The sequence below is a fragment of the Pocillopora damicornis genome, chromosome 11 (assembly GCF_964200805.1).
Source record: "Pocillopora damicornis chromosome 11, jaPocDami1.2, whole genome shotgun sequence".
Taxonomy (NCBI): Eukaryota; Metazoa; Cnidaria; class Anthozoa; order Scleractinia; family Pocilloporidae; genus Pocillopora; species Pocillopora damicornis.
In genome coordinates, this window is record NC_142680.1 from 4388032 (window position 1) to 4413392 (window position 25361).

Here is a 25361-nt window from a genome sequence, read left to right on the forward strand (position 1 = left end):
TGAAACAGGATTGACGACGAAGTTTTCTTTCTTTAAAGCTGTCAAAGGTTTCGGGAACATATATTTATATATATTTGATATAGCTCTTTAGCATTACAAAGCTTTGCTATCGTTATTGTGCATTCTCACTAGTTTGTCTAGTTCAAGTCCTCTGGCATGGCTTGGATGATACCACAATCGTGGAATCATTCGGGTTAATTTAATGCTTACACCTCCTTCCTCGGACAGAAGTCACAAAATACTGGGGGAAGATGCATGAGATATTTAAGGAGCAAAAATTCGTTTTTTACTGGTGTGCCTTTCCCAATTTTGGGAAGGAAAGTGTTCAATTGCCAGCACGGCATAGATTGAACAGCTGGAGAGAAAAGGAAACGAAAAGATACAGAAGAAGTACTGTATATAATAATTTCTTTTTATCCTCAACCTTTGTGTTTCTGTCAACTATGGCTTGCTAATTTGAAAGGTCAAATACATGAATGGGTCATATGACATTGATCTCAGAATACTTTTATGACAAACGTGATAACAGTTCAATCTTGGCTAAATTGAAGATGGTTTAGAAGTTAACAATTGTAAGAACTTTTCACTAACATATGCTGCTGACAAAGGAGAAAATATATGCAATTCTGCATTTTTTGCATTCTATCAAGCAATCATATGTTTGCTCCTTATCACACTATGAAACTTCCGTTTTGTCACATTCCAAAAAATAACTTGAGAAATACACTGTCACTCATCTTACACTGTTATATTTACCTATTACAGAAGGCTGGAAACAAAGATTTTGTTTTCAAGAAAATAAGATTTCTTGTCCAAGACACAAGGAAGTTTGACTGCGAAGCACAGATAAAAATGCGAGAAATTTTATTTTTTTCAGAGAACAAGGTAGTTCTACTCATGTATAAACAGAACAAATGCGATTTAATAAATCAGATATGCGGCATGACTCCTTTTCTTCCATCCCCACTCAAAACAAGCAAACACACCAATAGAGGTTCCAGTCTGGTCTGCAAATGAAAAGGAGGAAGGTGATCACTGCAAAATTAAGCATTAGGGTTCTTATTTATAACATATTGATTATTGTATACTGATATCTAGAAATTAAGGTTGCAAGTAGCAGCCAGCTGAGTTATAGTTTGAGTTTTATCAAGTCCATTACTTTGTTAAATTTAGAGTAACCTTGACTTGAGAGAGGAAAATTGAGGAGCTGTAATATACTAATCATCAATTAGGGACCACAAAGAAAAATTTATTTATAGAGACTTTTGAAGGAGAGGGGTAAGACTTGTGACAAGCTGGCAGACATATAGATAAACTTTACTGCTAAATGGGTTACAATACAAAGTGCTCAGTATTTGGATCAGCTATGGCTCAACTTAAACTTTGCTTTAGCTTCAAGTTTAATCCTTTGTGGTTTCCTTTCTCTGTGTTTATTTTTCAAGTTATGTACACAGAAGAACACAAAAATGACAAGGAATGCTTTTGAATATCAAGAGGCTGGAATAAGCAAGAAACCAAAACTGAATTTTAAACAGTACAAAGTTAATTTGATCTTCCAATGTTATTTAATTTTAACCATAGAATTTGCTATTTAAATTTATCCCCTCCATTTTTCTGGGTATTGTGAGCAAAAACAAACAATTATCACAAAATGCATGGTATACAATGGTTTGATTCACCAATGTGGCAAAGGCCTTTCACTGTCTATCCATAAAAAGGGAAATAGTTTGTAAACTGTAAGACATTCTGCATGTTGAGTGTATACTTATTCATCCATGTGAAATTAAAGGTTACTTGAAATAAATGTGAAAGATTTATGGGATTTTCAGACCCCTGATAACAATTACTAATGTGCTGATTTGTTGTACTTAAAGGTTATGATTTTGGCGGAAATAGTGGAAGAAATTTCTAGACCTGGAATTTTGTTGCAAATGTTTGTTTAAATCAGTTTAAGTCAGTTAAAAACTCTCCTGTTTCAAGATTACATGATTACCACACCAGAACCTTTTGTATTCTATATTATGCACCATGTTATGATTATGGTTTCAATAATAAAAGGTGCTGACTCAAGAACTTTGCAAAATATCTCTACATACAAAGAAATAGATTGTGGTTATGTACTCCAAATAGCAGGTCACATCAGTCTTCTGTAAGGAAGAAGCAGAAATTTCTGTGGTGGTTTTGGTGGATGGAGAGAAACATCCACCAAAACCACTTTATTCTATGTGTTAAGAGTTATGATAATCATTATGAACGTTTGGTCGGTCAGCAATAATTATTGTGCACCATAAAAAATAATTAGCCAGAGCAGTAACTGCTAATTAGTGGTATAAATCTTTTGTCTCCCTGAACATCTAACAATGGCTATAGATAAAATTTAAAAAATATATTGTTGATGGTTTTGGTCAAAGTTTTGGTGGATGTTCCCTAATGACATCCACCAAAACTACGTAACATCTAAGCACCTTTTAAATACGTGAAATATCTGCATAAAATTGCGTAAAATGTTTTATAATACTACAATCGAACAATAAATTAATACTTACCATTTCTTTAGTAAAAAGTTTTGACGCAATTTCCCAAACAAATAATACACTTGGGTCATCGGGATAAGTCGGCATGTTGTCGTAGCTTCGTAATTTTTTTCCATCATTCCATCTCAGTCCCTCTCGACCAAGGTGGTTTTGGTGGATGGAATCTAATGCTGACCCTTTGACAAGGCAGTTAGATTTTAACTCATAAACTGGTTATGTACCGAAACTGAAATATGAGCTACAGCCCATAGCATTGTGGGCAATATCAACATATGCAGTCTTCTGTCATCTTGATAACGGACGAAAATGCTCGGCTTACGAAGAGTCTGATTGTTTTGCAGGAATCGCGGGCGATATTACTACAAACACAAAGCCAATTGTAAATAGCCCACTTTGGAAAAGAGCGGTAGCCTGGAACCGAAGTCGCCGCGCAAGCGCTTATGGGACTGTTTGGGGGGACGTAAGTAAAACAAAAACATGGCGGAATTTAGCGCGGAATGTAGTAGTGACAGCAAGGTTTTAACAGAGCAAAATAGCGATAAGGTCGAAGTTATCGAAAGAAACAAATCTGACAGCGTAAAGCTAAGAGAAGAAGATGTACCAGGAGCAATTTTACCTCGGGAAATACCAGAAGAATGCACCGTGAAACAGCTGCAGCGATGGCTTCTTTGCCGTGGAGCTAAAACAACTGGAAAGAAAATGCAGCTTGTTCAAAGGTAAGAAAGCTTTGAAATTATTCGAGAACTCTTATTATTGCCCCCTGTGCTTTACATTACGATGCTAATCGACAATTTTCTGAGAACATCGTTAATACGTTCGTGTTTTGTCTATTGTGTTTCAGGGTAAAAGACTATATTGCTGGTGGCCTAAGCTCGAAGATAAAGGACCCTGATGGTGGAATCCATTTGGCTAAAGCTAAGGCAGACCTGGGACTCATGGAAGAAATTAACGCTAACTCAAAGAAAACTTTCCAGTGGACGGATTTACAGAGGATTTGAATATTTTACCTGCTATATCATTTGGTACAATATGGAGGTACATGATTGAAGAGAGTGATGCTAAGAAGCAATTATCCACAGCAAAACCTCTTGTCAAGGGATACAATTTTTTTTAAATCTGGCCATGTCCTTAGCATTAAATGCAGGGAATCTGACGGAAAGTTTTATGTTAAAAGTCAAGTTCTTCCATCAATGAAAAAGACAGTGTTGTATAATTGCTTCATTGTTTTCAACAAAGATGGCAGTGTAGTAACAGCTTATGATGGTTGCCCAGCTGGAGTTTACGGGCGTTGCAACCATGTAACTTCAACACTATTTGCACTGGAGGAGTTCTTCAAACAAAGTAAAGCACCTGTAAATCCTTCCTTAACCCCTGCACTTTCTTGCACTTCAAAGCCATGTGCATGGAATGTCCCAAGAAAACGAAAGATTGACAATCTGCCAATTGCCAAAGCCAAATTTAAAAAACATCAACATGGCAAACTAAGCAAGAGTGAGGATAAATCTCCTCCATCAACAAGGGATGTTAGAGCACCACACCAGCAGTACCCGGATACAAACACTGACATGTATAATTTATTGCACCGTGTCAAGGAGATTGAGAATAAGACAGGCAAGAAAATGGCCTTAAGTCTCATTTTACTGCAGAAAACTTTGGAGGAAAATAAAGAAACGATTTTGGTTGAACATAATTAACAATTATAATTAACAGGGTTTAAATGAAAAAAACCCTCCTATGGGGAAGTATGGACATTTCTGGAATCATGCATTACACTTTAATCAATGAGAGGTGGTAAAAAGTTTGTAAGTGCCCCTGTGATTATAAACATGTCACTAGCAATAGGAGCCAATGTTAAAGGAATTCTGCTGTCAAAAATATGCCAGTTTTTCATCCTTTCAATACATCTCTCAACAAGTATTCTCAGGCTAGCAATTTTTTTGTTGTGTGCCATTTCTTCTCTGCTGAACTGAGTTTTTCCTTTAAGAAAAGAAGGTATGTTTACAGTAACCCCTTTTGCAGCAAAGTCATCTTGTATGTCAAAGCCTTTGTCTGCCATGACATCGTCCCCAGGATGCAAGTAGTCAATCACATGAGACATTTTGGTAAGCTCCTTGTCACTTATGCTACCAGTGTAAAGCTCGCTTAAAAATCCCAGGGCTCCAGTGGGCGAAAGACCAACTAGTCCTTTCATAGTTGTTGTTCCTTTATACGAGGAATAACACACTGACTGCATGTCAAGTGATGAGGGGCTCTCTGCTCGAATTTCAACAGCATCAATAATTAGAACTGTCCTTGGATAAAGTTCCTTGAAAATGTTTGGCATGAACTGATGTAGAAGCTCTCTCCTGGGGAGGCAAATTAAAGGCTCCAGTTCAATCCTCATAAACCGAATCCAAGTGTTAAACACAACAGAAACAGTAGTTTCAGAAACATTAAATCTGTGTGCAAGATCCTTTTGAAACAAGCCAAGCCTAAGTCTCATTAAAGTCAAAACAAACTCTTCAAATAAAGTCAATACTCTGGGCCTTCCAAGCTTTTGCTCTGAACCACTGTCTTTCTTTTCGTAACTGCCATAGTTCAGGTTCTGAGCCTTCTGACTGACCAGGTCATAAAGGAGCATAAGTGCATCCCAGTGGGGAAGGCCTGTGTAAAATTCGACATCTTCAGGGCTGTCCTTAAATTTTACAATGTCAAATTTCTGATTTTTCGTTACATGCTGAAGTCTCTTTAACTCCTTTGATAACTCGTCTCTCTCCCTTGCCAACCTTTCCTTTTCCTCTCTCATCTCTTTAAGTTCGGCTTCCATTCGATCCAGCATTTCTACAGTCATTTCAGTTTGTGTCGCTGCATCGCAAAAAGAGGCCGGAATGGACTCCTTGTGATCAATTTCAATAAGAGTCCTTTCGTCAATTTCGGTAGAAGATCCCACGTCCACTTTTCTTTTCTTGCTTGCTGTATTTCCAGTGGCTTCCGTTCTGCACAAAATCCGTCGCTCCTTTTCCTTCTTGCTCCAAGGAAATATCGATGGAAGGTGAGTTCTGCTGAGCTTACTACCTCCAGTCCAATGCGCAGAGCAAACGCGTGTACTGTCGGACTCTATCTTCAAATTATCATTTCTTAGTAAACAGACATATTCTCTGCGAATACTTTCATCTTTTGGAATTCGATAAAACGTCAATCCGAAGGAGTTTCTGAAATTATTGGTGCACAAAGGCACACAACAACTTACGTGCTTGGGCATAATTCAAGATGGCCAACTTGAGCGTCCCCCCAAACAATCCCATAAGCGCTTGCGTGGCGACTTCGGTTCCAGGCTACCGCTCTTTTCCAAAGTGGGCTATAGTAAGGAGACAATCTTTTTTCGGATGAGCTTTCAGTAACAAAAGACCGGTCAAGCAAAACGATTGTGAGATACGGAAAGCACTATATAACATCGTCCTAAACCAGATGAGCCCACGACATATCAGCGGCATCTTGTATGAGTATCCGCAGTTTACAATGTGACTTCCGCTTTTTCTTGTTGACGCGTACTCACAGTGTACTCGAGTGTTAGGAAGTTCACGGAGTGCTTCCGAGCCAGTTTCTGCCAGATTTGAACAGAAAAACAGGTCCTTTGTTGGACTGTAATGATACTTTGATGGCGCTGTTAACGAAATGTTTGGCCGGTTCGTAAGTTGTCAACCTGGTTTCGGTCGATCTGATTGATTGGCAACACCTCTTGAAAATCCTACACACCATCGACCTAAGCCTCATAGCTGCCAAGTGAGGAGAAGAACAATGACATCAAAATACTCGAGAAAGATAAGTATTAATTTTAATTGCATTTGTGCTAAACTTATATGTACAGAAATTTCTGAAGAGGTACTTAATCAGAAGTTTATCACATGATAAGCCTTCAAACTTGTATTAAATAAATTGATGTACATATTTCACAATTTTAAGATGATTGTGTGATGACAATACACCGACGGTCAACATTCGAATATTCAGCTTGAGCTTCCTCCTAAAAGTTAAGTATTTCAATTTGAACTTGTAGAATATAACCTATGGATTAAATGTGGGTCTATAAGTATCATCCATGAAATTCTTACAGGCAATTTTCATCATGATATTAAAGCACCACAAACTCAAGAACAAGGAAAAATAAGTTACGCAGAAAACTGAGTTACGCAGAAAACTGACGGAGAAATTCATAGTTTTCATAATTTTGAATTCATTCATAATTTTGAATTACAAATCATTCAGACCATAGCCACATATAGACTTTTAGATTGTCACTGCTTTTCTTTTGGTGATTGCATGATATGGTACCCGTCTTGACGTTCTTGGGAAAGGAACCATATCATGCAAGTCCAGGCAGTTGATGTAGTGTTTGCGCATTTTGTCTTAGTCATATGACTGCGCTGTGGGGTCTAGGCCATGGCATAAATCTGTAGCAAATGCCAGTGCAAACAAGCCACAGTCATTTGAATTTGTTTGCTTTTGTACTCTTTCATTACAAAAAGTGACTGTAGAACCAGTATACAATAGCATGCGACATGAATGATCAATGGCAACCGCGCTTACATTTTGATATAAGCTGTCATACACCTTGACAGTTCCAGGACTAGTAGCTATTGTGCTCAGGCAAACCCAGTGTGAGCCAGTGTTTATGATCTGTACAAACTCACTAATGGCTGGAGTGACTAATGCACCCACAATAACAGGGTCCCTTAGACCATCTACAAGAGGGAATTTTTGTTTTAGGAGGATCTGACCAGCATGTATCTCAGAATCACACAGCCATGTTGTCTTGTTTAAAATGGATCACCTATACTTATTTTAATTACATCAGTGCTGTCTTCTTCCTTCAGTGACTGTGGTTGTTGATAGGACTCACTATCACTTGTAAGGCAGTAAGGCCTGAAAAAGAAATTATCATCTGGGCTTTCTTCTTTCCACTTCTTGATTTTTAAGTCAAGGTTTTCTTGATCAATTTGTGAATGTCTGCACACCACAGTGGCACAATACATGTGGTTCCTGACATCCATGGTTGTTGGGAAGAACCGTCTGTTGGTTAGATCTGGAGGCTGTTGGCCTGTGAAAAGTTCCTTCTTTACATAATGATGCAGGTGCCATTGCATTTCAGAAACACAATTAATGCCAATTCCAACAAGCTCATGAATTTTTTTAACCAGTGTCTCATCAATAGGCTGAAGTAGCCCAGCAGTCTGGTTACACAACAAGAAAGAAAGAATAATTGCTTTATTATTTATTCATTTAAAAAATTACACAACCTCATCCCCAGGTTTTCTTGGTCAACGGTTCAATAACCTGGAGCCGGCTGCTTTTGATGTCATTGGTTCAATATGAGAAAATTTTTTCCAAATTTGGTCAACAGCAGCTGGTTATGATGAAATATGTGAGTGGTTTTAACCTTTCAGAAACAGGGAAATATTTTGAATGAATATTAATGCAAATTATACCAACATTACTATCGGCAGTCCTCTGGTAGGGCTTTTCAGTAATAGTTACAGAATGTTATAATTACAGAGTACTGAACACTGTATTTTTTAAGAAAATCCATTTAAAAAGTCCATGACAGCATTCAATTAAAACAGTGCCAGTGGAAATCCCTCTCTGATAAAATTGTGATATTATAGTCTTGACATTGAGTTTGAGGAATGAGTGCCAGTGTAGCTAAAAGAAGCTCTACATGTAGTACATTTTATTGGTCTTTTGTTGTGATGTATAATCTTTATTCATTCTCTATATATATTCGACATGACAGTGGAAGCAGCACAGTCTACAGTAGACTGATGATCTGTGTGAAGTTAAGTCACCTTCAATTCCCCACCAAACTTCAGTTTCCTGGTTCCAAAAAAAATTTAATTGATGGCCAAGTACTTACCCTCCCCATGGGGTGAAATAAGTGATCCGTAGGTTTAGGAAGTAATATGTAAATACGCTCCTCTGTAGCTATTGTTTGCTTCTTTTCTGACTCTAGGGATGTTCTCAGAAATTTTGACATTGTCTCCCTTCTACTCTTTGTGTTCTCTGAAATCTAACGATACAATGTTTCAATTAAAATAATATTTGAAAAATTGGTTTCTAAAATATTCACTCTGTTTCCATTACAGGTAAATTTGTTTCAATTCTGCACAACGAAATGTCCAGTTTGTCTTATCATATGTCCACTTCACCTACATGTAACACAAGGCCCATTAGGATTAAGCACCCTTTATTAGGCTAGTGATCATTCATGTTAATGGTAGTGCCCCCTGAACCCTTATTCAATAATTAAAATAAACTGAGCTTATTTTCAGGATACTTGATTATTTTCCTTAGGTGGATCTTTGCTGGACAGTCACATTTCTTCGTATCCTGTACTATAAAGCGCTGTTTGGTGTTGTTATAGCAGTGATCATCATTCTCCTTCTGAAACCAAATAGATTTATTGGATTGTTAGATAGAGCAGTCATATGGGAATAGTCAAGTTATCAATAAACTTAGAAGTAATGAAAAGTATCCTTTAAAATAGTACTTGATTCCTACCTTGTAAACTGCAGTCACAGTGGTCCTTTTTTGCGACTTTGCTTATTTTAACAAATAAAATGTGATATGTCCTTTTACTTGCAAGTGGTAAAAAAGAAAACATTAATGCCTGCTATTAGCCCTGAGGGAGAGGTGAGTGCTCACCAACTTGCTTAGAAAAATCAGTTGGGACTTACCACCTTGTTAGCTTAAGAGCAAATAGGTGAAGGTAAATCAATAACTATGTAATGCCCTACATATGATATCCTCTTTGGGAGTCCTTAAGTAATAATATCATCTTGTTTACATTCTTATTTAGTTAATTATTATGCATGCTTACATCTTTTTGTAGTCTCTTTTGAGCCTCCTTTCTTTTGAGTGCCTTATTTCTGTCTGGCCCATTTTGGCATTCTAAAACTTTGACCCCCACAATTTGGAATGGGATGCCATCAAAACTTAGTCTGCATCCTGTCATCTCCTGTGAGTCAGCCCATTGTAAACGGTGGTTCTTAGCATTTTTATCTGCATTTTCTTTTATGTGAGAAGAGGAACCAAGCTAAGTTAGCAATACAATACATGTACACAAACACATACGTACATATGTACACATGGGTGCTTAAAATGGAGGGCCTGAAAATCAAGCCTGCCCCACCCAGATGTAGCCCAAGGATTGGTGTAATGGATGGGGATGCTGGCAGCTGTGTGTCAATAGCACTGAGTAGGGTTTTGACACTTTAAGCTTGATCTTAATTAATTAAGCATTTCTTGTCAACTCTTGCTGCAGGCTCACAGTAAATTGACACTTGAAGCTAAGTTGAATTTTAATTACATGTTAATTTTGAAAGTCTAACTGACCAGGGTAAACCGAAGAATAATGATGTGTACATGTATTCTTAAGATATCAATAATTATTGGAAAAAAGTTAAATCCCTTTTTTTATTTTGATTTATCTATATTTCATGTTAATAACACGATCTCACACGCCCCTGGCTTTAAATACCTATAGTGTCTAAATAAAGTTATACTTCACTTTACTTTACTGTCAGTATGGTTTATTTTGTAAATCTTTACATGTGAGCTTACTTACCCAGCCTACTGCAATTTGAAAATCTTCCTGTTTGTTTAAATACAGTGAAGCGTGTCGTCGTAGCTATCTCGTACTGTTTTATGAGTTCGTCAGCGCTGCTTTCATCGTTAACATACCCGTAATAAGGGTCAAACTGTACGGTCCATCTTGAAGCCCAAGGTGTACTGTTATCAGCCATGTTTGTTCTTCTACCAAACATTTAGATTTCCCGCCAATATTTACCCGCGAGCCGCAAAACATAAATGCATGAGTGTTAAATATTAAGTGGACCACCCCTTGGCAAATATATTCATTAGTAGCAAATAAGATGTTGAACAAAAACCAGGAGATCATGGTCAAATAAAACGTAAAGATAATTTATTACAAACAGAAAAGAACTGTATGTTTGTTCCAATCGAAAGATTTTACAGTGCAAAGTTATGCAAATGATCTTTGACCTGAATCTGCTTTTGGTCGATGATAGCGAGGTCAGAGGATAACATCAACCGAAACTATTAGGCCGGTCATATTTAAGTGTCGATCCTCCTTTTAACGCCTTTATAACGGGCTAGATTTTTTCTTAAATATGTGACCTAGACAGAAATTAGTTTGTACAAGTTATGGGAAGAATACTTTCGCAATAAAATATTGAAGAATACGACGCTTTATCGTCAGTCACACAGGTCACGGTCTCTTGATTCGCCGGAAACGAGCAGAAAAATAGAAGACTCTCGCTACGATTCCGCTGACGTGTCATGGGCTCATCTGGTTTGGGACGATGATATGTATTGCCCTAGGGGTGTTGTCAATTAATCAGATCGACCGAAACCAGGTCGACAACTTACGAACCAGCCAAACATTTCGTTAACAGCGCCATCGATGAAAATGTCATTACACTCCGACAAAAGACCCGCTTTTCTGTTCAAATCTGCCAGAAACTGGCTCAAACGCACTTCCTATTCTATGAGTACACTGTAAAATACGCTTTAACAAGAAAAAGCGGAAGTCACATTGTAAAATTCGGATACTCATACAAGATGCCGCTGATATGTCGTGGGCTCATCTGGTTTAGGACGATGTTATATAGTGCTTTCCTTTTGATACTCGCATACCGTGACTCACTCAATCGAGATGGCGCAATTTAATCTTTGTTTCCGGGTAACTTTTCTCGCTGTACTTTTTCCACTGACTTCAGGTGAGTACCATATCATGTTAATTTTATAAGAAAGGTTTATTTTTACGTTAAAATTTACATTCAGGGTACTTGGTTGAAGATTTCTTTCACTCATGAGTGCTGTCGCCTCAGGCTTTCTCTCACGGTCTTAGGTTAATCCTCAATGCGGACGGCATCAATATCAGAAAGAAACAAGGTTCCGTCGGGATTCGTCTCTTTTTTTATTTTAAAATGTCATCTTAAAAAGAATAGTACAGTTGAAAATCTATTTGCTATTACATCAAGCTCAATTTGGAAGCATGGAGAACTATACAAAAGTGAAATTAGACTTTGAATTATTCAGCTATCAAAAATTCTAACGGTTCTGAAACTATTGTGTTTCAACGAAGAAATCGAGTGGTAACGTCTGCTTCTATTTCAGGTTAAAGCAATGTTGGAATTTATTCCACCTTTCCTATCTACTCAAAAGCTTTGAATTTGGACCATTCTACATTTTTGCCTCCCGTCCCCATATTTTACATCTGAAGGTCAACTTCTCTTTGCTCCAAGGAAGGGTCAATGACACAGGTTTCTCAAATTCACCGCAGAAATTTATTTTCCTTTATTTATATCTTCTTATCTGCAGCACAACAGTTTTTGGAAACTTAAATCTTTCCTCGTTTTCTTTAAAAATGGACACCTTGAAAAAATGGCACCCAATGTTTTCAATTTGCAGTTTTAATGATCAGATTTAGATTACTTCCTAATTTATAATAGAATTGATACATATTTTTAGAGGCAGACCAACTCTAATAGTTACTATTTGTTACATGGACTTTGCATGAGACATACCTTATTGAGAGATTCAAGACACGTATATGTTTCTCACATCCAACCATTATCCCTGTTACTATAATTATTATGACTGTTATGGTGCATATGTAAATTTTGTTTCCATAGGGGCTTGTGTTGATTTTGACCTTGGAATGGGAAGTGGAACAATTCCAGATAGTAATATAAATGCTTCCTCAGTACAAAGTGTCAGCACACCAGCCAAGAATGGTAGACTAAACTACACATCAGGATCATCATGGTGTGCAGGAACAAGTGACACTAACCCATATCTACAGATTGATCTACAGACACTTCATATCATCTGTGCTGTGTCCACTCAAGGGAATTCTTAAGCAGATCATTGGGTGAAGACCTACACTCTACAATTATCCACAGATGGGACAACTTGGACAGATTATAAGGAAGCTGGACAGGTTAAGGTATACCACATGGGCTGGTTGAGAATTATATCATATCTTGACTCAATCACTGTTCCTAAGTTTTGATAATATTGACACATTAATATCAAAAAGTCTGCCAAAGGAGTTATAGGTATGCAGAGGATTATTTGTACAATAAATATTCAACAGGTATTCTCCTCATGCTATATGCAAATATCGTGAATTTTGAGTAAATATTTTTCATTCAGCAAATGATATTTTGCATGCCTGAATTTGCAGTCAAGGCCTCTGAAAGAGTATCAGGGAGAAATGGACAGAGAATCTAATAAATTGTTTTGAACTATGTTTTTCTGCCAAATATTTCTGGTGCCATGAAATAGCTTGTCAGTGGATTGCAGAACCAATGATTTCTAATTACTGAGAGATTGTTGCTCTCAATCCAACAATTGAAGTAATGAAATTATTGTGACAGTCACAAGTAAAGTGCAGGTGTAGAAATTATATAGAGTTCACCTTTGAGGGTCACTGTGCTATTTTTTATAATCCAGTGGTTGTATTATGATTTATTCATGTATGATTAGTAACACTGTCCATATGGACCTCTTCTAACAAATATTGGGTCTTATTCCTACACCTACATGTATATTTTTCTGTTTGTATGATGATCAATTTAGCCACCTAGCCCAACCAATAAATTAAAGTATTTCCTGTCATAAAACAAGAAGTAATAATGATTATTTTCACCAAGACGAAGAGCTACAATTATAGTTACATTTTACAATCTACCTGGAACTCTATAATGATGAGTTGTGATTATTTTTCTAAGGTTTTAGAGGGAAATAAGGATAGAAAATCAAATGTCAAACATGTTCTATATGGAGTGTTAACAAGATATTTGCGATTCCTGCCACAAACACATCAGGGTGAGGTGTGTATGAGAACAGAGGTGTTTGGGGTGCAACAGAAGCCAAGTAAGTTTTAAAACTTTTGTGTGATCTGATCCTTGTATTTGCTAATCTATGAACAAAGGGTCCAAACCTAGTGGTTCTGTTATTTTGTTAATAATTGCTATTTGGATAAGTAGCTTTAATGATGCAAACCACTCTTTGAGCACTTGAGGAAAACAATCCAGCCATTGTCATAAGCTTCTTATGCTTATCCAGGTGACAGGATGCACCAATTTCTGCTTCATATATAGTAGTGGATAGTTTTATTGCCAGGGCCAGTAGGGTTGTGAGCTAAGGATTACAAGAAAAAATTCCAATTTACCACAAAATTTCCATGATAATATAGCATGAGTGTGGAGTTCCTCAGAGTCAGAAAAGTTAGGGATCAATTCTGGGCAATTTGAGCAGTACAGCCCATAATTTCATGACAGCTGTTTGGCTTCATGACAATTTTCCCATGAATATTTTTCTGTATTTTTGTAATAATATCTCACAGATTGTTTGGAAGTGTATTCAATTAACTACACTGAAAAACATGCATTGGTTAAATGTGAAGGTTAACTATAAATTGTTACATTACAGCATGTGATTCACAGGCAATTGGTTTGGCCAGTGGTGGTAGAATTCCAGATGACAGCTTCTCAGCCACTTCAATATATAATTCAAGATATAAAGCTAAATATGGTCGTCTTGATGGACCAAGGGCACGGGAAGCTAAGAATAATGATCCTAATGAGTACTTACAAATTGACCTTCTCTATGAGTATGTTGTCTGTGCTGTAGCTACTCAAGGAAATCCCCCAACCCATTCACGAGCTCCAGAATGGACCACAGAGTACAAACTAAGATTTTCTTTGAATGGTACCACTTTTTTCACTTATAAAGAAAGCAAGACTGACAAGGTTGGTATGTCATGCTTTCATATACAAGTATTCATAACAGCCAAAATTAATACTTGTGGTACAAAACTAAAGCTACTCACAAGAACAACAAATCTGCTCATACATGTCATAGATCATTATCAATTAACCAATGCTAACATTACCCACAATATACTTATGTTGCTTACAAACCATATTGACATTACCGTTAAGAATAAGTAGTGATATTTTCTCAAAGATTCCATGTACATGTATGGATCAATATGGAGTACACACACCAAAAAGCATGTAGTCTAGTGGTTAAATGTATATATTCACGATGCTATGAGTGTTAAAAGTGGTAGCAAACCCTGACCAATTCTAACCGTTATAACCACATAAAAAAGTGCCATAAAATGGTGAATGAAATGGTCCTGATCTCTCTGACAGTTGTTATTTGACCTGTGGCATTCCTCAAGGCACAATCCCTGGTCCTCTTCGAATGACTTGCTGAAGTATCCCAAGCTCTTTTGTTTTCAACTAAGGATGTATGCACTTAACCTACAGATAACAGATTTTCATTCTGCACATCGCAGATTCTTATTTTGAGTTTTTTTTTACAAATCACAGATTTTCACTTTGCAAGTTATAGATTTTTATTTTGCAAATTGCAGATTTTAATTTTCATCTCATTTCACAAATTACAGTAAATTATTAACTATGCTAAGTTTCAATACGTCAATATCACTTTTTGTATAACAGGCCTTTCCAGGAAATTCAGGAAAAACTGACACAGTGAAAAACAGTCTAAAGGAATTTGCAAGTGCAAAGTTTATCCACTTTCTGCAGCCAACAAAGTGTAATAAGTTCAAGGCTTTGAGAGTGGAGGCTTATGGAATACTTTTCACCAAAGGTATTTATTTGTTCTCGTTTTTGTCCCTCTGATACAAAATGAAGTCACAATTATTAGGAGAAATTAGGGCAAGATTGGGCAATTTTTCAGAACTGAGACAAATACTCTCCGATACTTAATTGTTTTTTGGTTTTAATGAGAATGATGTTAGTGTACCCCATGTGATTTTAGAGCTGAGCATTAGGGAATTGAACAATCATCTCATACAAAACTGAAGAGCATGACAAAGTTTGACTTGTTGTTTGTAAGATTGTCGGTTTGAGTTTTAATTGTTAATTTTGTTTGTTCTTTGTACTGATAAAAAATTGGTTCAATGGTTCCCATTCTCGGTTGAAAGCAACTGAATCAGTAGGGCTGAAAAAAACTTTAAACCAAGTTTTACAGAGGAGCCTAGGACTACCAACAAATGTTTGCTACTAAAACTTATGATGTTCATTTTATAAGGAAGACTGTTAACTAGACGAGTCAGCCAAATTGTGGCCATTCACCTTTTTAACTTATCATTTACCTAAATTTTAGAAGAGTTGCAGAGATATATGTTATTTGCTGGCTAAGGATCGGTCCGTATGGTGAAAAACCGTGACCGAGGTCTTGAAAATGCTGCCGAGTCCAGTTTTTCACCATACAGAACGACCCTTAGCCGGCAAATAACATATTTATCTTTTAAACTTAACAAAACTCTTTCTGAAAGAACCCAAATGATTTAGGGCTGTAAATATGGCAAGATCTTCCATAAACTGAACAATTTTTTAGCGAGTAAATGGTAGTTAAAATAGATTTGATGCAAATTATAGAGAGATGCCTCACCGAAACATTTTCATTTGCGTAACGATAAAGGTGATTTAAAAGGCTTCCAAACAAACTCTGAAACATTATTTTTACAAGTATCTGTCACAATCTGACACCTGTCAATTAGAGAATGCGTAAGAAGAAAAAAAGCGCAAGAACTTTTGCAAAAAAACAGAACTAGTTTGGCAAGGACTGTCATGGCAATATTTTCTTCAAAAACAGTCTATGATCTAACGGAAAGTATTACTCACTCTCATCAACGATTCATTCACGTACGAAGATTTACCTCTGTTCATCAAGTAAATGGCGAGGAAAGTAATTGTGAGTAAATTCAAATTTTTTATTTTGAAGTTGTGAGAGTTTGCTTGTTTGTTTGCTGCAATGGCGTGTGTAAATCTGTTCTTTCCTCCACAAAAACTAAATTCGAATGGCGCACTCCAACGAGACACAAGGGGATTTAATGCAGGCTTTTTCTCAATAAATTCCTTCAGTTTCTGTTGTGCAATTTATGGTACAAATGTCCAAATTTAATGGACTTGCAAAGACTCACCGAGAGCGTATGTTGTAGAAATGAACTTACTACGAACAAACTGTTCGAGAAAATTCAGATATTAAATGAATGAAAGTTCCATCGATTAGTTCAACTGTAACCAAATACCTCACGTTTTAACTTTCAAGGTATTTTTTGCCAACGATTAAAATTAATTGCAGACAGTTTTTAGGCTGCTTGTCAACCAACGTAATAACGCTATTGCTTATACAAATTCATTCTGAAACCAATATTTTTCTGTCAACCAGAGTGATTTGACAGAAAGAAAGGAGAGGATTCATAAGTTATTTATCGGCTTGAGGTAGTGGCCGACGTGGTTGCTTAAAAATACTGCCCAGCCAGAAAAACAAGATATATTTATGAAAAATGGCAACGAAAGTTGGGATGCACTGGGCGACTCACGAAAGCGTTACCGTAGCCCGTGGGCAGAGATAGGAAAATACTGACTGGGTAATGAACCAATTAGATTGCAGGATTCGTCACTGTACCCTCTTAAAAAAAATGAAGAAAATCATTGGATGTGTATGTTGAGAGCTCTACCCCCTTAAACCTTTCTAGTATTCATTACTGGTTATTTTTCCCTGTTATTTGTAATGCTTTAAATAGTTTTTAATTTTTAGGTTGTGTTGAGTTTAATCTTGGGATGGAAGATGGAAGAATTCTAGACACTGGAATAAATGCTTCTTCTTCCAGCACGCCAGCCAAGAACGGTCGGCTGAACTATGTATCAGGATCATCGTGGTGTGCCAGAACAGGTGACAGTAACCCATATCTACAGATTGATCTACAAACACTTCATATCATTTGCGCTGTGTCTACTCAAGGGAATTCCCTAGCAGATCAGTGGGTGAAGACCTACACTCTACAATTATCCATAGATGGGACAACTTGGACAAACTATAAGGAATTAGGTGGACAGGCTAAGGTGTAAAATACATTCTGTATTGAAGCATTATTTCTGAAACAAATAAGATTTAACATGCATTGACTTTTTCATCTTTATCAAATCTCCATAGGCTTTCACTAGGCAGTGACCAGTTCTCGTCCCTAAAAAATTATCAAATATAATGTGTGATACGCATTGTGATACAAACAGAAACACTGACATTGCAGGAAAAAACATAGCTTACAAGCCCTGCTTCTCAAGAGTCTCTGAGCTGCCCATAGTATCAAAATTTTTAATATTTATTTAATTAATAATGGTTAAAAGAATCGAAAACTTTGAGTTTGGTGAAGAAATTGAGAAAGATTTTTTTGTCTTTTCACAAGCATGTGACAAAATTCTGTTGTAACTTTTTAAAACTCTGTTCTTTTGATATGTACAATAGATCAATTGCAATTTCTGAGATGTGAAACTCAAATTATTGGCTCTAATATTATTGGGATAAATACCAACTAAGTTGAGGTGATATTTGATCTTCAAATGCTGTAGGAGTCAGTTGATTAATCGTTTCAATTAATAAGAAACCGTACAATCATTTGTCTCGCGATGTAGTCACTTGAGATGTAGACTGCAACATTTTCAGTGCTTACTGCTAGTCTTCATCAGGCGATGAGGTTGACTGCTTATGCATTACCATTTGTATCATGGGGTTCTATTGTGATTGGGTGATTTCTATCCCCATTGTTCCAATGAGTAATGGTTTCCCAAACTCCTTCCCAAACAAAGAGCATGTGAGGCAGTTCAACTCCACAGCGGTTTTGCCCTATGTAAAAGGTGTATCAGGGCCTCTTTACTGTTGCCTACAACAACAAGGCATCGATGCAGTCTTTAAGTCCGACACAACACTTAGGTTGCATTTATAGTGTATTTCCTGACAGATTGCAGCATTCATTTGGTTATTTTGCATATTTTCTCATACTTTTCCATCACTCTTTATCTGTATTTCTGTAATAGTATCTTACATATTGTTTAGAAGTTTATTAAATGAATTGTATTGGAAACATACATGAAATATGCAAAGATATGAAGGTAATCTTTCAATTGTTACCTTGCAGCATGTGATTCACAGGCAATTGGTTTGGCCAGTGGTGGTAGAATACCAGATGACAGTTTCTCTGCCAGTTCAAAATTTTTAAGCCATATATGCAGCTAAATATGGTCGTCTTAATGGAAAAAGGGCATGGGAACCTAAGACTACTACTGCATGATCCTGATGATTACCTACAAATTGACCTGCTCCATGAGTATGTTATCTGTGCTGTAGCTACTCAAGGAAATCTACCAACCCAATCACCAGATGCTCAAGAATGGACCACAGAGTACAAACTGAGATTTTCTTTCAGTGGTAACACCTTTTCCCCTTATGAAGAAATTAAAACTGACAAGGTTGGTAACCGGTCATTTCGCACAAAAGACTTTTCGCACAAGTCTTTTAGCACAAGTTTTGGACCGTTCGCACAATTCTTAGTGGTCATTTCGCACAATAATCATAAGTGAGAAACATCAATATAAAAGGTATACTGATTGATACTGATTAGACATTTCACCTTGACCGAGTAGCGAGTTAAAATTTACATGATTCGTCGGGTAACATGGCCGTGAACTTGAATTTTATGTATTTACACAGAAATTTTGTAAATAGGTCTTTTCTCCTTTTAAATAAAAAGTGAAACAGTTTGCAGGTTTTTACTTTGACTTCAGCGGAGGGAGGATTGATGACAGTTACTTTCGAAATCAACATGGCGTCCTTAGCGTTGGGTTGTCATGTTCGTTTGTCTGTAGTGGATGATGTACTGTCAAAACTAAAAGGTTTTTCGTTTAACAAAGGAAAAGCAAAAGAAGTAATCGTTCGAATGGGGAGTTCTTTACATTTTCATAGAGAGAAAGATTTGTTCCTTTCTTCAAGTAAGAATAGTGATCGTGTTCACAAGCGTTTCGATCTAGTTGAAGTTATCACGTAAATAAATGTCTACGTTCTCGCCGTTGAATCTTAATGAAAGTGACATGTGAAGGTGAGATATCTTATCAGTATCAATTAGTATACCTTTTATATTGATGTTTCACACTTATAATTGTTGTGCAAAATGACCACTAAGAATTGTGCGAACGTTCCAAAACTTGTGCTAAAAGACTTGTGCGAAAAGTCTTTTGTGCGAAATGTCCTGTATTCACAAGGTTGGTTGGTTATGCTCTCATATACAAGTATTCATAACAAAAAAAATTAGCACTTGTGGTACAAAACTAAAACTACTCACAGCAACGACAGATTTGCTTATTAATGTCATAGAATACTTACCATATTCACCAATGCTAACATTGCCCATAATGTACTTATGTCACAAACAAACCATATCAACATTACTTTCAAGAATTAATGGTGACATTTACTATAATCAATTACATGTACATTTAAGGGTCAATATGGAGTACACCTACCAAACACCTTGTAGTCTATTAGTTAAATATATGTTTTGATAGGAGTATGAGTGTACAAAGATGTAGCAAACACGGACCAATTCTAACTGTGCAATCACACTTTCTTGAAAAAATACCTTAAAATTTAGAGATCAAGAATTAAGTGGTCCAAATCTCTCTGACAGTCATTATCTAACCTAACCTATGGCATTTCCTAAGGCACAATCCCCTGGTGTTCTTGAAATGAGTAGCTCAACTGTCTCAAGCTCTTTAGTTTTCAACCAAGGATATATGCACTTAACCTACAGATAGCAGATTTCCATTCTGCACGGTACAGATTCTCATTTGGTGTTCTTTTTGCCAATTTCATTTTCATTTTGCAAGTCACAGACTTTCATTTTACAAATTTTTAAATAATTTTATCTCATTTTGCAAATTACAGTAAACCATTAACTATGGCAAGTCTCAACACACCAATACCACTTTTTGTATAACAGGCCTTTCCAGGAAATTCAGGTAAAACTGACACAGTGAAAAACAGTCTAAAGGAATTTGCAAGTGCAAAGTTTATACGCTTTCTGCCAACAAAGTATAATGTGTTCAAGTTTCTGAGAGTGGAGGCTTATGGAATACTTTTCACTAAAGGTAGTTATTTGTTCTCATTTTTGCCCCTCAGATTACAAACTGAAGTCATGATAGCTAATTGTCAGGTAAATTAAGGTGAGATTGGACGATTAACAGAACAGTTATGATTGTAGTTGTACAAAAATATAAATGCCTCCCATAGCAGGGTTTTGGAAAAGAAAGATACAGTTTAATTCTGTTGCATTATTGTACAATAAATTGCTACATATGATGGACAATGAAGTTCTGCATTGCTAAATGAAGTGTTATTCAGATACATGTGTATCGTTGATAAATTTCACATTACTTATCTGCTAAGCATGGAAGCATACATTGTGCATCTCATTGTGTCTATTTCAGTTCCATCACAGCCTCCTACTGCCTTCAATCTGACTGCAACGTCTTCTACCAGCATTGCAGCTTCCTGGCGGCTACCACCAGTCTATGCCAGACATGCAACTATTAAAGGGTTTAAATTGTTTTACACAAAGAAAGTTTCGGGTTTGTTAATAACAACCTTGACTATAAGTGGGGAATCGACATTGAGTAGAAATGTTGCTTAGGGTTATAAATACGTATATGAAATATACGAAATATATAAATACGTATATGAAACTCAAAGCCAGGCTCCCGAACCATAAACAGTCTCATGTTCCAACTGAGTATCAGTCACTACAGGAAGTACCCATGAACCCCGAATATTACAATATGGTGCTTCAGAAAGAAATTGGCGGGAAACAAAATGAAGAAGTGTATGAGGAAATATGATAATCCCCAAATAATTTCCTCAAGAACAGACATGACTACAATTGGTTTCTGGTCAAGGCAGTTTATCAGCCAATTTACAGCAGTGCGGCTGTAAGAGCTTCCTCGGCTAGCAACGACTTTTATTTGGTCGATTCGAAATTAATTATATTAATTTTTCTCGTATTTTACGCATATCTGTATAATTATAGGGAATCCATGCTATCAAGTGAGATTTAATCTGCAATTGCATATCCCAGTGGCAGCATGAAAATTTAATTCGAGTTAAAGTGAGTTCTGAACCAGAATTAAAGTTGAAGTACTGAATTTGCAAACTCGTTTAAGAGCCAGTAGATATAAAAAGAGAGAAAAATGTAAAAATGTAATGGAAGTTGTTCCTTTTGAACCGTTTATTATGTTCTTATACATAGTAGATTCTTCTAAATCGTAAAACAAATCTGGTTTGTACTCTTCCTTTGAAGAAATTGAAAAAGTATAGCTAACAGAATATTATTGTTAGATATTTGTAGATAGCTGATACACTCTAGTCTCTTGAAGATATTTCTAAGTCCGCCTATTTACAAATTGAAGAAAATGGGAGATAAACGTTGTTCGTGTCTCACGATAGAGAAAATGATATTTTTCTTTATTCTCATCACTTATCTGGTTGATATTGTATTGATATTGTAAGGAGAAATTCTGCCTTGGTCACTCATGGGAGTTAAAGGGTTAAATTGAAAAATATTTGGAAAGATTTTTCCAATGCAATAAAATATAAATATTATTAGATTCAACTGTATCTAAGCAACAGAATGGTTGTAGATAATGGTATAAAAAGTTTTCACGAAAAGATATCTTTTTATAACATGCTCTGTAATTCCAACGTGTTGATTAGAAAAGACTCATAACTTTCAGGTTTAGGAAGCTTTGGTAGCAAAGTATCCGTGTAGTTTACTTTTGAATTGTTTAATCCTTTCCACCCTAACATCAGTGTGCACATTCTCCATACTGCTCTCTATACATTTCTTAAAGTGCTGACGAGGAGAATTTGTTTAACAATCACGGGCTTCTTCAGCTGGTGGTCATTTTCTGCTAATTCTGCTAATTTCTGAGCAGATACTCATTTAGATTTTCCTTCTTGGATTGCGGTGTTGTTATTCTTTTCGTATTGGTAAACTCGCGTTGCTTAACTTGATGTTCATATTTTCTTTCGATCTTTATTTATCAGGATTACAGACAACGTAATGCGTACATTCTAACTCAAGCTTTATCAGATAACAGTATTATCTCGGTCCGTAAAAATTGCAAAAGAAAAAAAAGGAACTCGGCCAATATCCAATATTCAGCTTCGTTAATAACGCATATATTGACATATTGTAGCAAAAGAGTTATCTTTTTATTGAACCAAAAATGTTCGTGTAGTTAAAACGAGCGCGCGATAACTAGTCGTTGTATTCTTTAAGTCACGGCAAACTCCCATGGGCAAATAGTTGTCACTAAATTTACCAATCAGAGCGCGCACTTTACGTTGGTCATGTTTCAAAACGTACTTGGAAATTCCAAAAAACCCAGTGATTAAATTATTACTGCTACGTCCATAGCACCATCAAGGGGTGAAATCCAAACTGATGACAAACCGACACGCGAGCTTCCGTAACAACTATAAATACTGTAAAGAAGTAAACGTATCATAATTTAGAAATTAACATAAACTGATTTAAAAATAAGATTTACATGCATTGACGATATTCCTACAAACTATACAAAGACGAGCTTGGTTTTATGGCGAATGTATAATTTTTTTTGATTTCTCATAAATGGATCTTATATTTCCGCACTTGTTAATTTAGACGTATTCGTTTGGTTTTTCCACGTATCATCTCGATACAATTATTTTCGCACTTTACGAAGGTTTGAATAAAGGCTTAAAAAAAATTCAACTTCTTGAAAACAAAGCAGATAGTCCCAAAGGTAATCTATTGTTTGCGCTATTGTTTTCTTCTAACAAAAGACTGTATGCATAATGAAGTATGGGGCTGTGCGGAAATTTTGCCCAAAAACATCTTGCGTGACGGCATACCGTGACACACAATCGAAACATGGCGCAGTTTAATCTCGAGCTTTGTTCCTGTGTAGTTGTTCTCGCTGTATTTCTTCCTCTGGCTTCAGGTGAGCACCATATCATATCAAATCTACTCGAAAGGTTTATTTTTATTTGAATACTACATTTAGCAGAAATAGTGGGATATGTCTTTCAATTTTAAGAGCTGGAGCTTAAGACTTCCGCGTACCATCGCAACTTAATCGCTAATGCAGTCAGCATTAAAACCAAAAAGATTAGAGTTTTGTTTATTAATCTTGGGACAAATACCAGGCTCTCTTTAAAAACAATCCTTTTCAAAGCATGTTTGGGAATGTGACCAAACAATTGAATAAATTTACTAAATGCTAAAGCACGTTCAAGCGACTTGGTAAAACGACGCCACGAACCTTTCTGTCGAAAAATTCATTCTCATCCATGAAAAACTTGGGTTTTGAAGCTAATAGAACAACCTGGTAGATAATCATGCTGAGGGTAAGTTTTAAAGTAATACTAATACAAGTCATTTAACTGAGATTTTGTCGTCGAACATATTTATTGCGACCGTCGTCAACTAAACTTCTACGCATGCCTCAGGCATTGACTGATTCCATGTCTGCCTCAGAAACGTGTCTTTTCCAATCTTGCGAAAATATTAATAATACATTATGCTTACATTACAGCTTAAGGAGAGCAAACAGATAATTGAAATTGTCTGCCTTTTCCAGTATTTCCCTATGAAACAATTATTCATTTCCGTTTCTCAAGCGAGGAAGGTACGCGATTCACACGCGTGCATGCCCATGCAGGCGAAGGAGGCCGTTCCCTTTTGCCCCCGCGAGTCACACTCATGGCTGCCTCTCGCCCAGTTTTCCTTGTTGTTAACGATATGCGACCGTGGCGATAAAATATCGAGCGTCGGACAGAAAGCGAATAGCTACCACTGCATTGACTGACTGGCTTCGCAAAATACCTATTTACAATTACCGTACTTTTTCGAATAAGCGCCCACTCTTTGATAAGCGTCCTCTCCCGAATAAGCGACCCCCTATCTCACTTTCTTCAATCACTAGTAGGGATACAAGGAAATCCTGTTTCTATTGCCACTTTATCTATAACATTTTGGGCTTCAACCACCGCCGCATCAGGACAGGAGAGTAGATTCTTTTCCGTTCCAGTTATGTTTGCCTCCATGTGCTTACAGAGTTCCATTACAATTTTTAAATAAGCACACGGGCCTTTCGTTAAAGGAATACGGTTCTTTGAAATACTTAAAATAGAGTTTGGGTCGAACTACTAAAAACTCAAACTTACATACTTCAGCTGGAATAAAAATGTTTTCAATGTAGATGAAATCAACTAGATCGTACATGAAAATTCTAAAAATCCCATTGATTTAACTATCGCTGCCACATCCATAGCATCAAAGGGTGAAATTCAATCTGAACGACAAACCAACACAAACTTATGTGATAACTATAAAAATACTGCAAAGAACAAAATGCATTATTAAGAAATAAGCATAAACTGATTGAAAGCTCCAGATTTACATGTCTTAGCGATAATGCTACAAATTATGCAAATACGAGCTTGAGTGGCGAGGAAACAGACATGTTTTGTCGCATGAGCTTTCTGTTACAAAAGGCCGGACTAGCAAAACAATCGTGACCACATACCGTGACACACTCAATCAAAACATGGCGCAGTTTAATCTCGAGCTTTGTTTCTGTGTAGTTGTTTTCGCTGTATTTCTTACTCTGGCTTCAACTGAGTACTATATCATATCAAATCTACTTGAAAGGTTTATTGTAATTTTTAATGCTACAATTAGCAGAAATGGTGGGATATATCTTTTAGTTTAGGGAGCTAAAGCTTAAGACTGGATACCATTGCAACTTAATCGCCAACGCAGACAGCATCAATACCAAAAAGATAGGAAAGCTCTTCCGGGTTTCGCTTCTCCTTTTCATGAAAACATTATCTTAAAACGAATGT

At 36.5% G+C, this 25361-nt stretch overlaps 4 protein-coding genes, 2 long non-coding RNA genes and 1 pseudogene across 7 annotated transcripts; 4 read left to right on the forward strand and 3 right to left on the reverse strand.

The window, feature by feature from the left end:
• Window positions 1–842: 842 nt before the first annotated feature.
• LOC149037104 (uncharacterized) lies at window positions 843–2717 on the reverse strand. Its single transcript, XR_016180972.1, has 2 exons — window positions 2547–2717; window positions 843–1007 (listed from the first exon to the last, which is right to left on the reverse strand). It is a non-coding gene; the product is annotated as an uncharacterized LOC149037104 (long non-coding RNA).
• Window positions 2718–2915: 198 nt separating this feature from the next.
• On the forward strand, window positions 2916–4283 carry LOC113667100 (uncharacterized; annotated as a pseudogene). The gene is made up of 2 exons (XR_016180957.1): window positions 2916–3250; window positions 3376–4283. The product of XR_016180957.1 is annotated as an uncharacterized LOC113667100 (transcript).
• Window positions 4215–5775, reverse strand: LOC149037105 (uncharacterized). The gene has a single exon (XM_089186923.1). It carries the CDS (start codon window positions 5773–5775, stop codon window positions 4309–4311), a length of 1467 nt encoding a protein of 488 aa, XP_089043049.1. The 3' UTR covers window positions 4215–4308.
• A 318-nt stretch (window positions 5776–6093) lies between these two features.
• Window positions 6094–9573, reverse strand: LOC149037106 (calcium-responsive transcription factor-like). The gene is made up of 5 exons (XM_089186966.1): window positions 9388–9573; window positions 8825–8951; window positions 8712–8716; window positions 8425–8568; window positions 6094–7744 (listed from the first exon to the last, which is right to left on the reverse strand). Exons 1-5 carry the CDS (start codon window positions 9520–9522, stop codon window positions 7331–7333), a joined length of 825 nt encoding a protein of 274 aa, XP_089043092.1. The 5' UTR covers window positions 9523–9573; the 3' UTR covers window positions 6094–7330.
• A 1646-nt stretch (window positions 9574–11219) lies between these two features.
• LOC149037107 (discoidin domain-containing receptor 2-like) lies at window positions 11220–14351 on the forward strand. The gene is made up of 4 exons (XM_089186951.1): window positions 11220–11308; window positions 12227–12540; window positions 13328–13472; window positions 14031–14351. Exons 1-2 carry the CDS (start codon window positions 11245–11247, stop codon window positions 12451–12453), a joined length of 291 nt encoding a protein of 96 aa, XP_089043077.1. The 5' UTR covers window positions 11220–11244; the 3' UTR covers window positions 12454–12540; window positions 13328–13472; window positions 14031–14351.
• On the forward strand, window positions 13304–17491 carry LOC149037108 (neuropilin-2-like). The gene is made up of 4 exons (XM_089188399.1): window positions 13304–13472; window positions 14031–14350; window positions 15071–15221; window positions 17181–17491. Exons 1-4 carry the CDS (start codon window positions 13304–13306, stop codon window positions 17489–17491), a joined length of 951 nt encoding a protein of 316 aa, XP_089044525.1.
• A 1285-nt stretch (window positions 17492–18776) lies between these two features.
• On the forward strand, window positions 18777–21009 carry LOC149037109 (uncharacterized). The gene is made up of 4 exons (XR_016180982.1): window positions 18777–18889; window positions 20361–20434; window positions 20595–20638; window positions 20903–21009. It is a non-coding gene; the product is annotated as an uncharacterized LOC149037109 (long non-coding RNA).
• Window positions 21010–25361: the final 4352 nt, after the last annotated feature.

What these genes read in the sequence shown, in the direction of transcription:
- LOC149037107 (XM_089186951.1), top strand. Translation starts at nt 11,245, where the DNA reads ATGGCGCAATTTAATCTTTGTTTCCGGGTAACTTTTCTCGCTGTACTT. An exon ending in ACTTTTTCCACTGACTTCAG is followed by an intron (nt 11,309 to 12,226) that starts GTGAGTACCATA and finishes TTGTTTCCATAG; the next exon opens with GGGCTTGTGTTGATTTTGAC.
- LOC149037106 (XM_089186966.1), bottom strand. Translation starts at nt 9,522, where the DNA reads ATGACAGGATGCAGACTAAGTTTTGATGGCATCCCATTCCAAATTGTG. An exon ending in AAAAGAGACTACAAAAAGAT is followed by an intron (nt 8,952 to 9,387) that starts GTAAGCATGCAT and finishes ATTTGGTTTCAG; the next exon opens with AAGGAGAATGATGATCACTG. An exon ending in TATTTCACCCCATGGGGAGG is followed by an intron (nt 7,745 to 8,424) that starts GTAAGTACTTGG and finishes TTGTGTAACCAG; the next exon opens with ACTGCTGGGCTACTTCAGCC.
- LOC149037108 (XM_089188399.1), top strand. Translation starts at nt 13,304, where the DNA reads ATGAGTTGTGATTATTTTTCTAAGGTTTTAGAGGGAAATAAGGATAGA. An exon ending in TGGGGTGCAACAGAAGCCAA is followed by an intron (nt 13,473 to 14,030) that starts GTAAGTTTTAAA and finishes GTTACATTACAG; the next exon opens with CATGTGATTCACAGGCAATT. An exon ending in AAGAAAGCAAGACTGACAAG is followed by an intron (nt 14,351 to 15,070) that starts GTTGGTATGTCA and finishes TTTGTATAACAG; the next exon opens with GCCTTTCCAGGAAATTCAGG.
- LOC149037105 (XM_089186923.1), bottom strand. Translation starts at nt 5,775, where the DNA reads ATGCCCAAGCACGTAAGTTGTTGTGTGCCTTTGTGCACCAATAATTTC.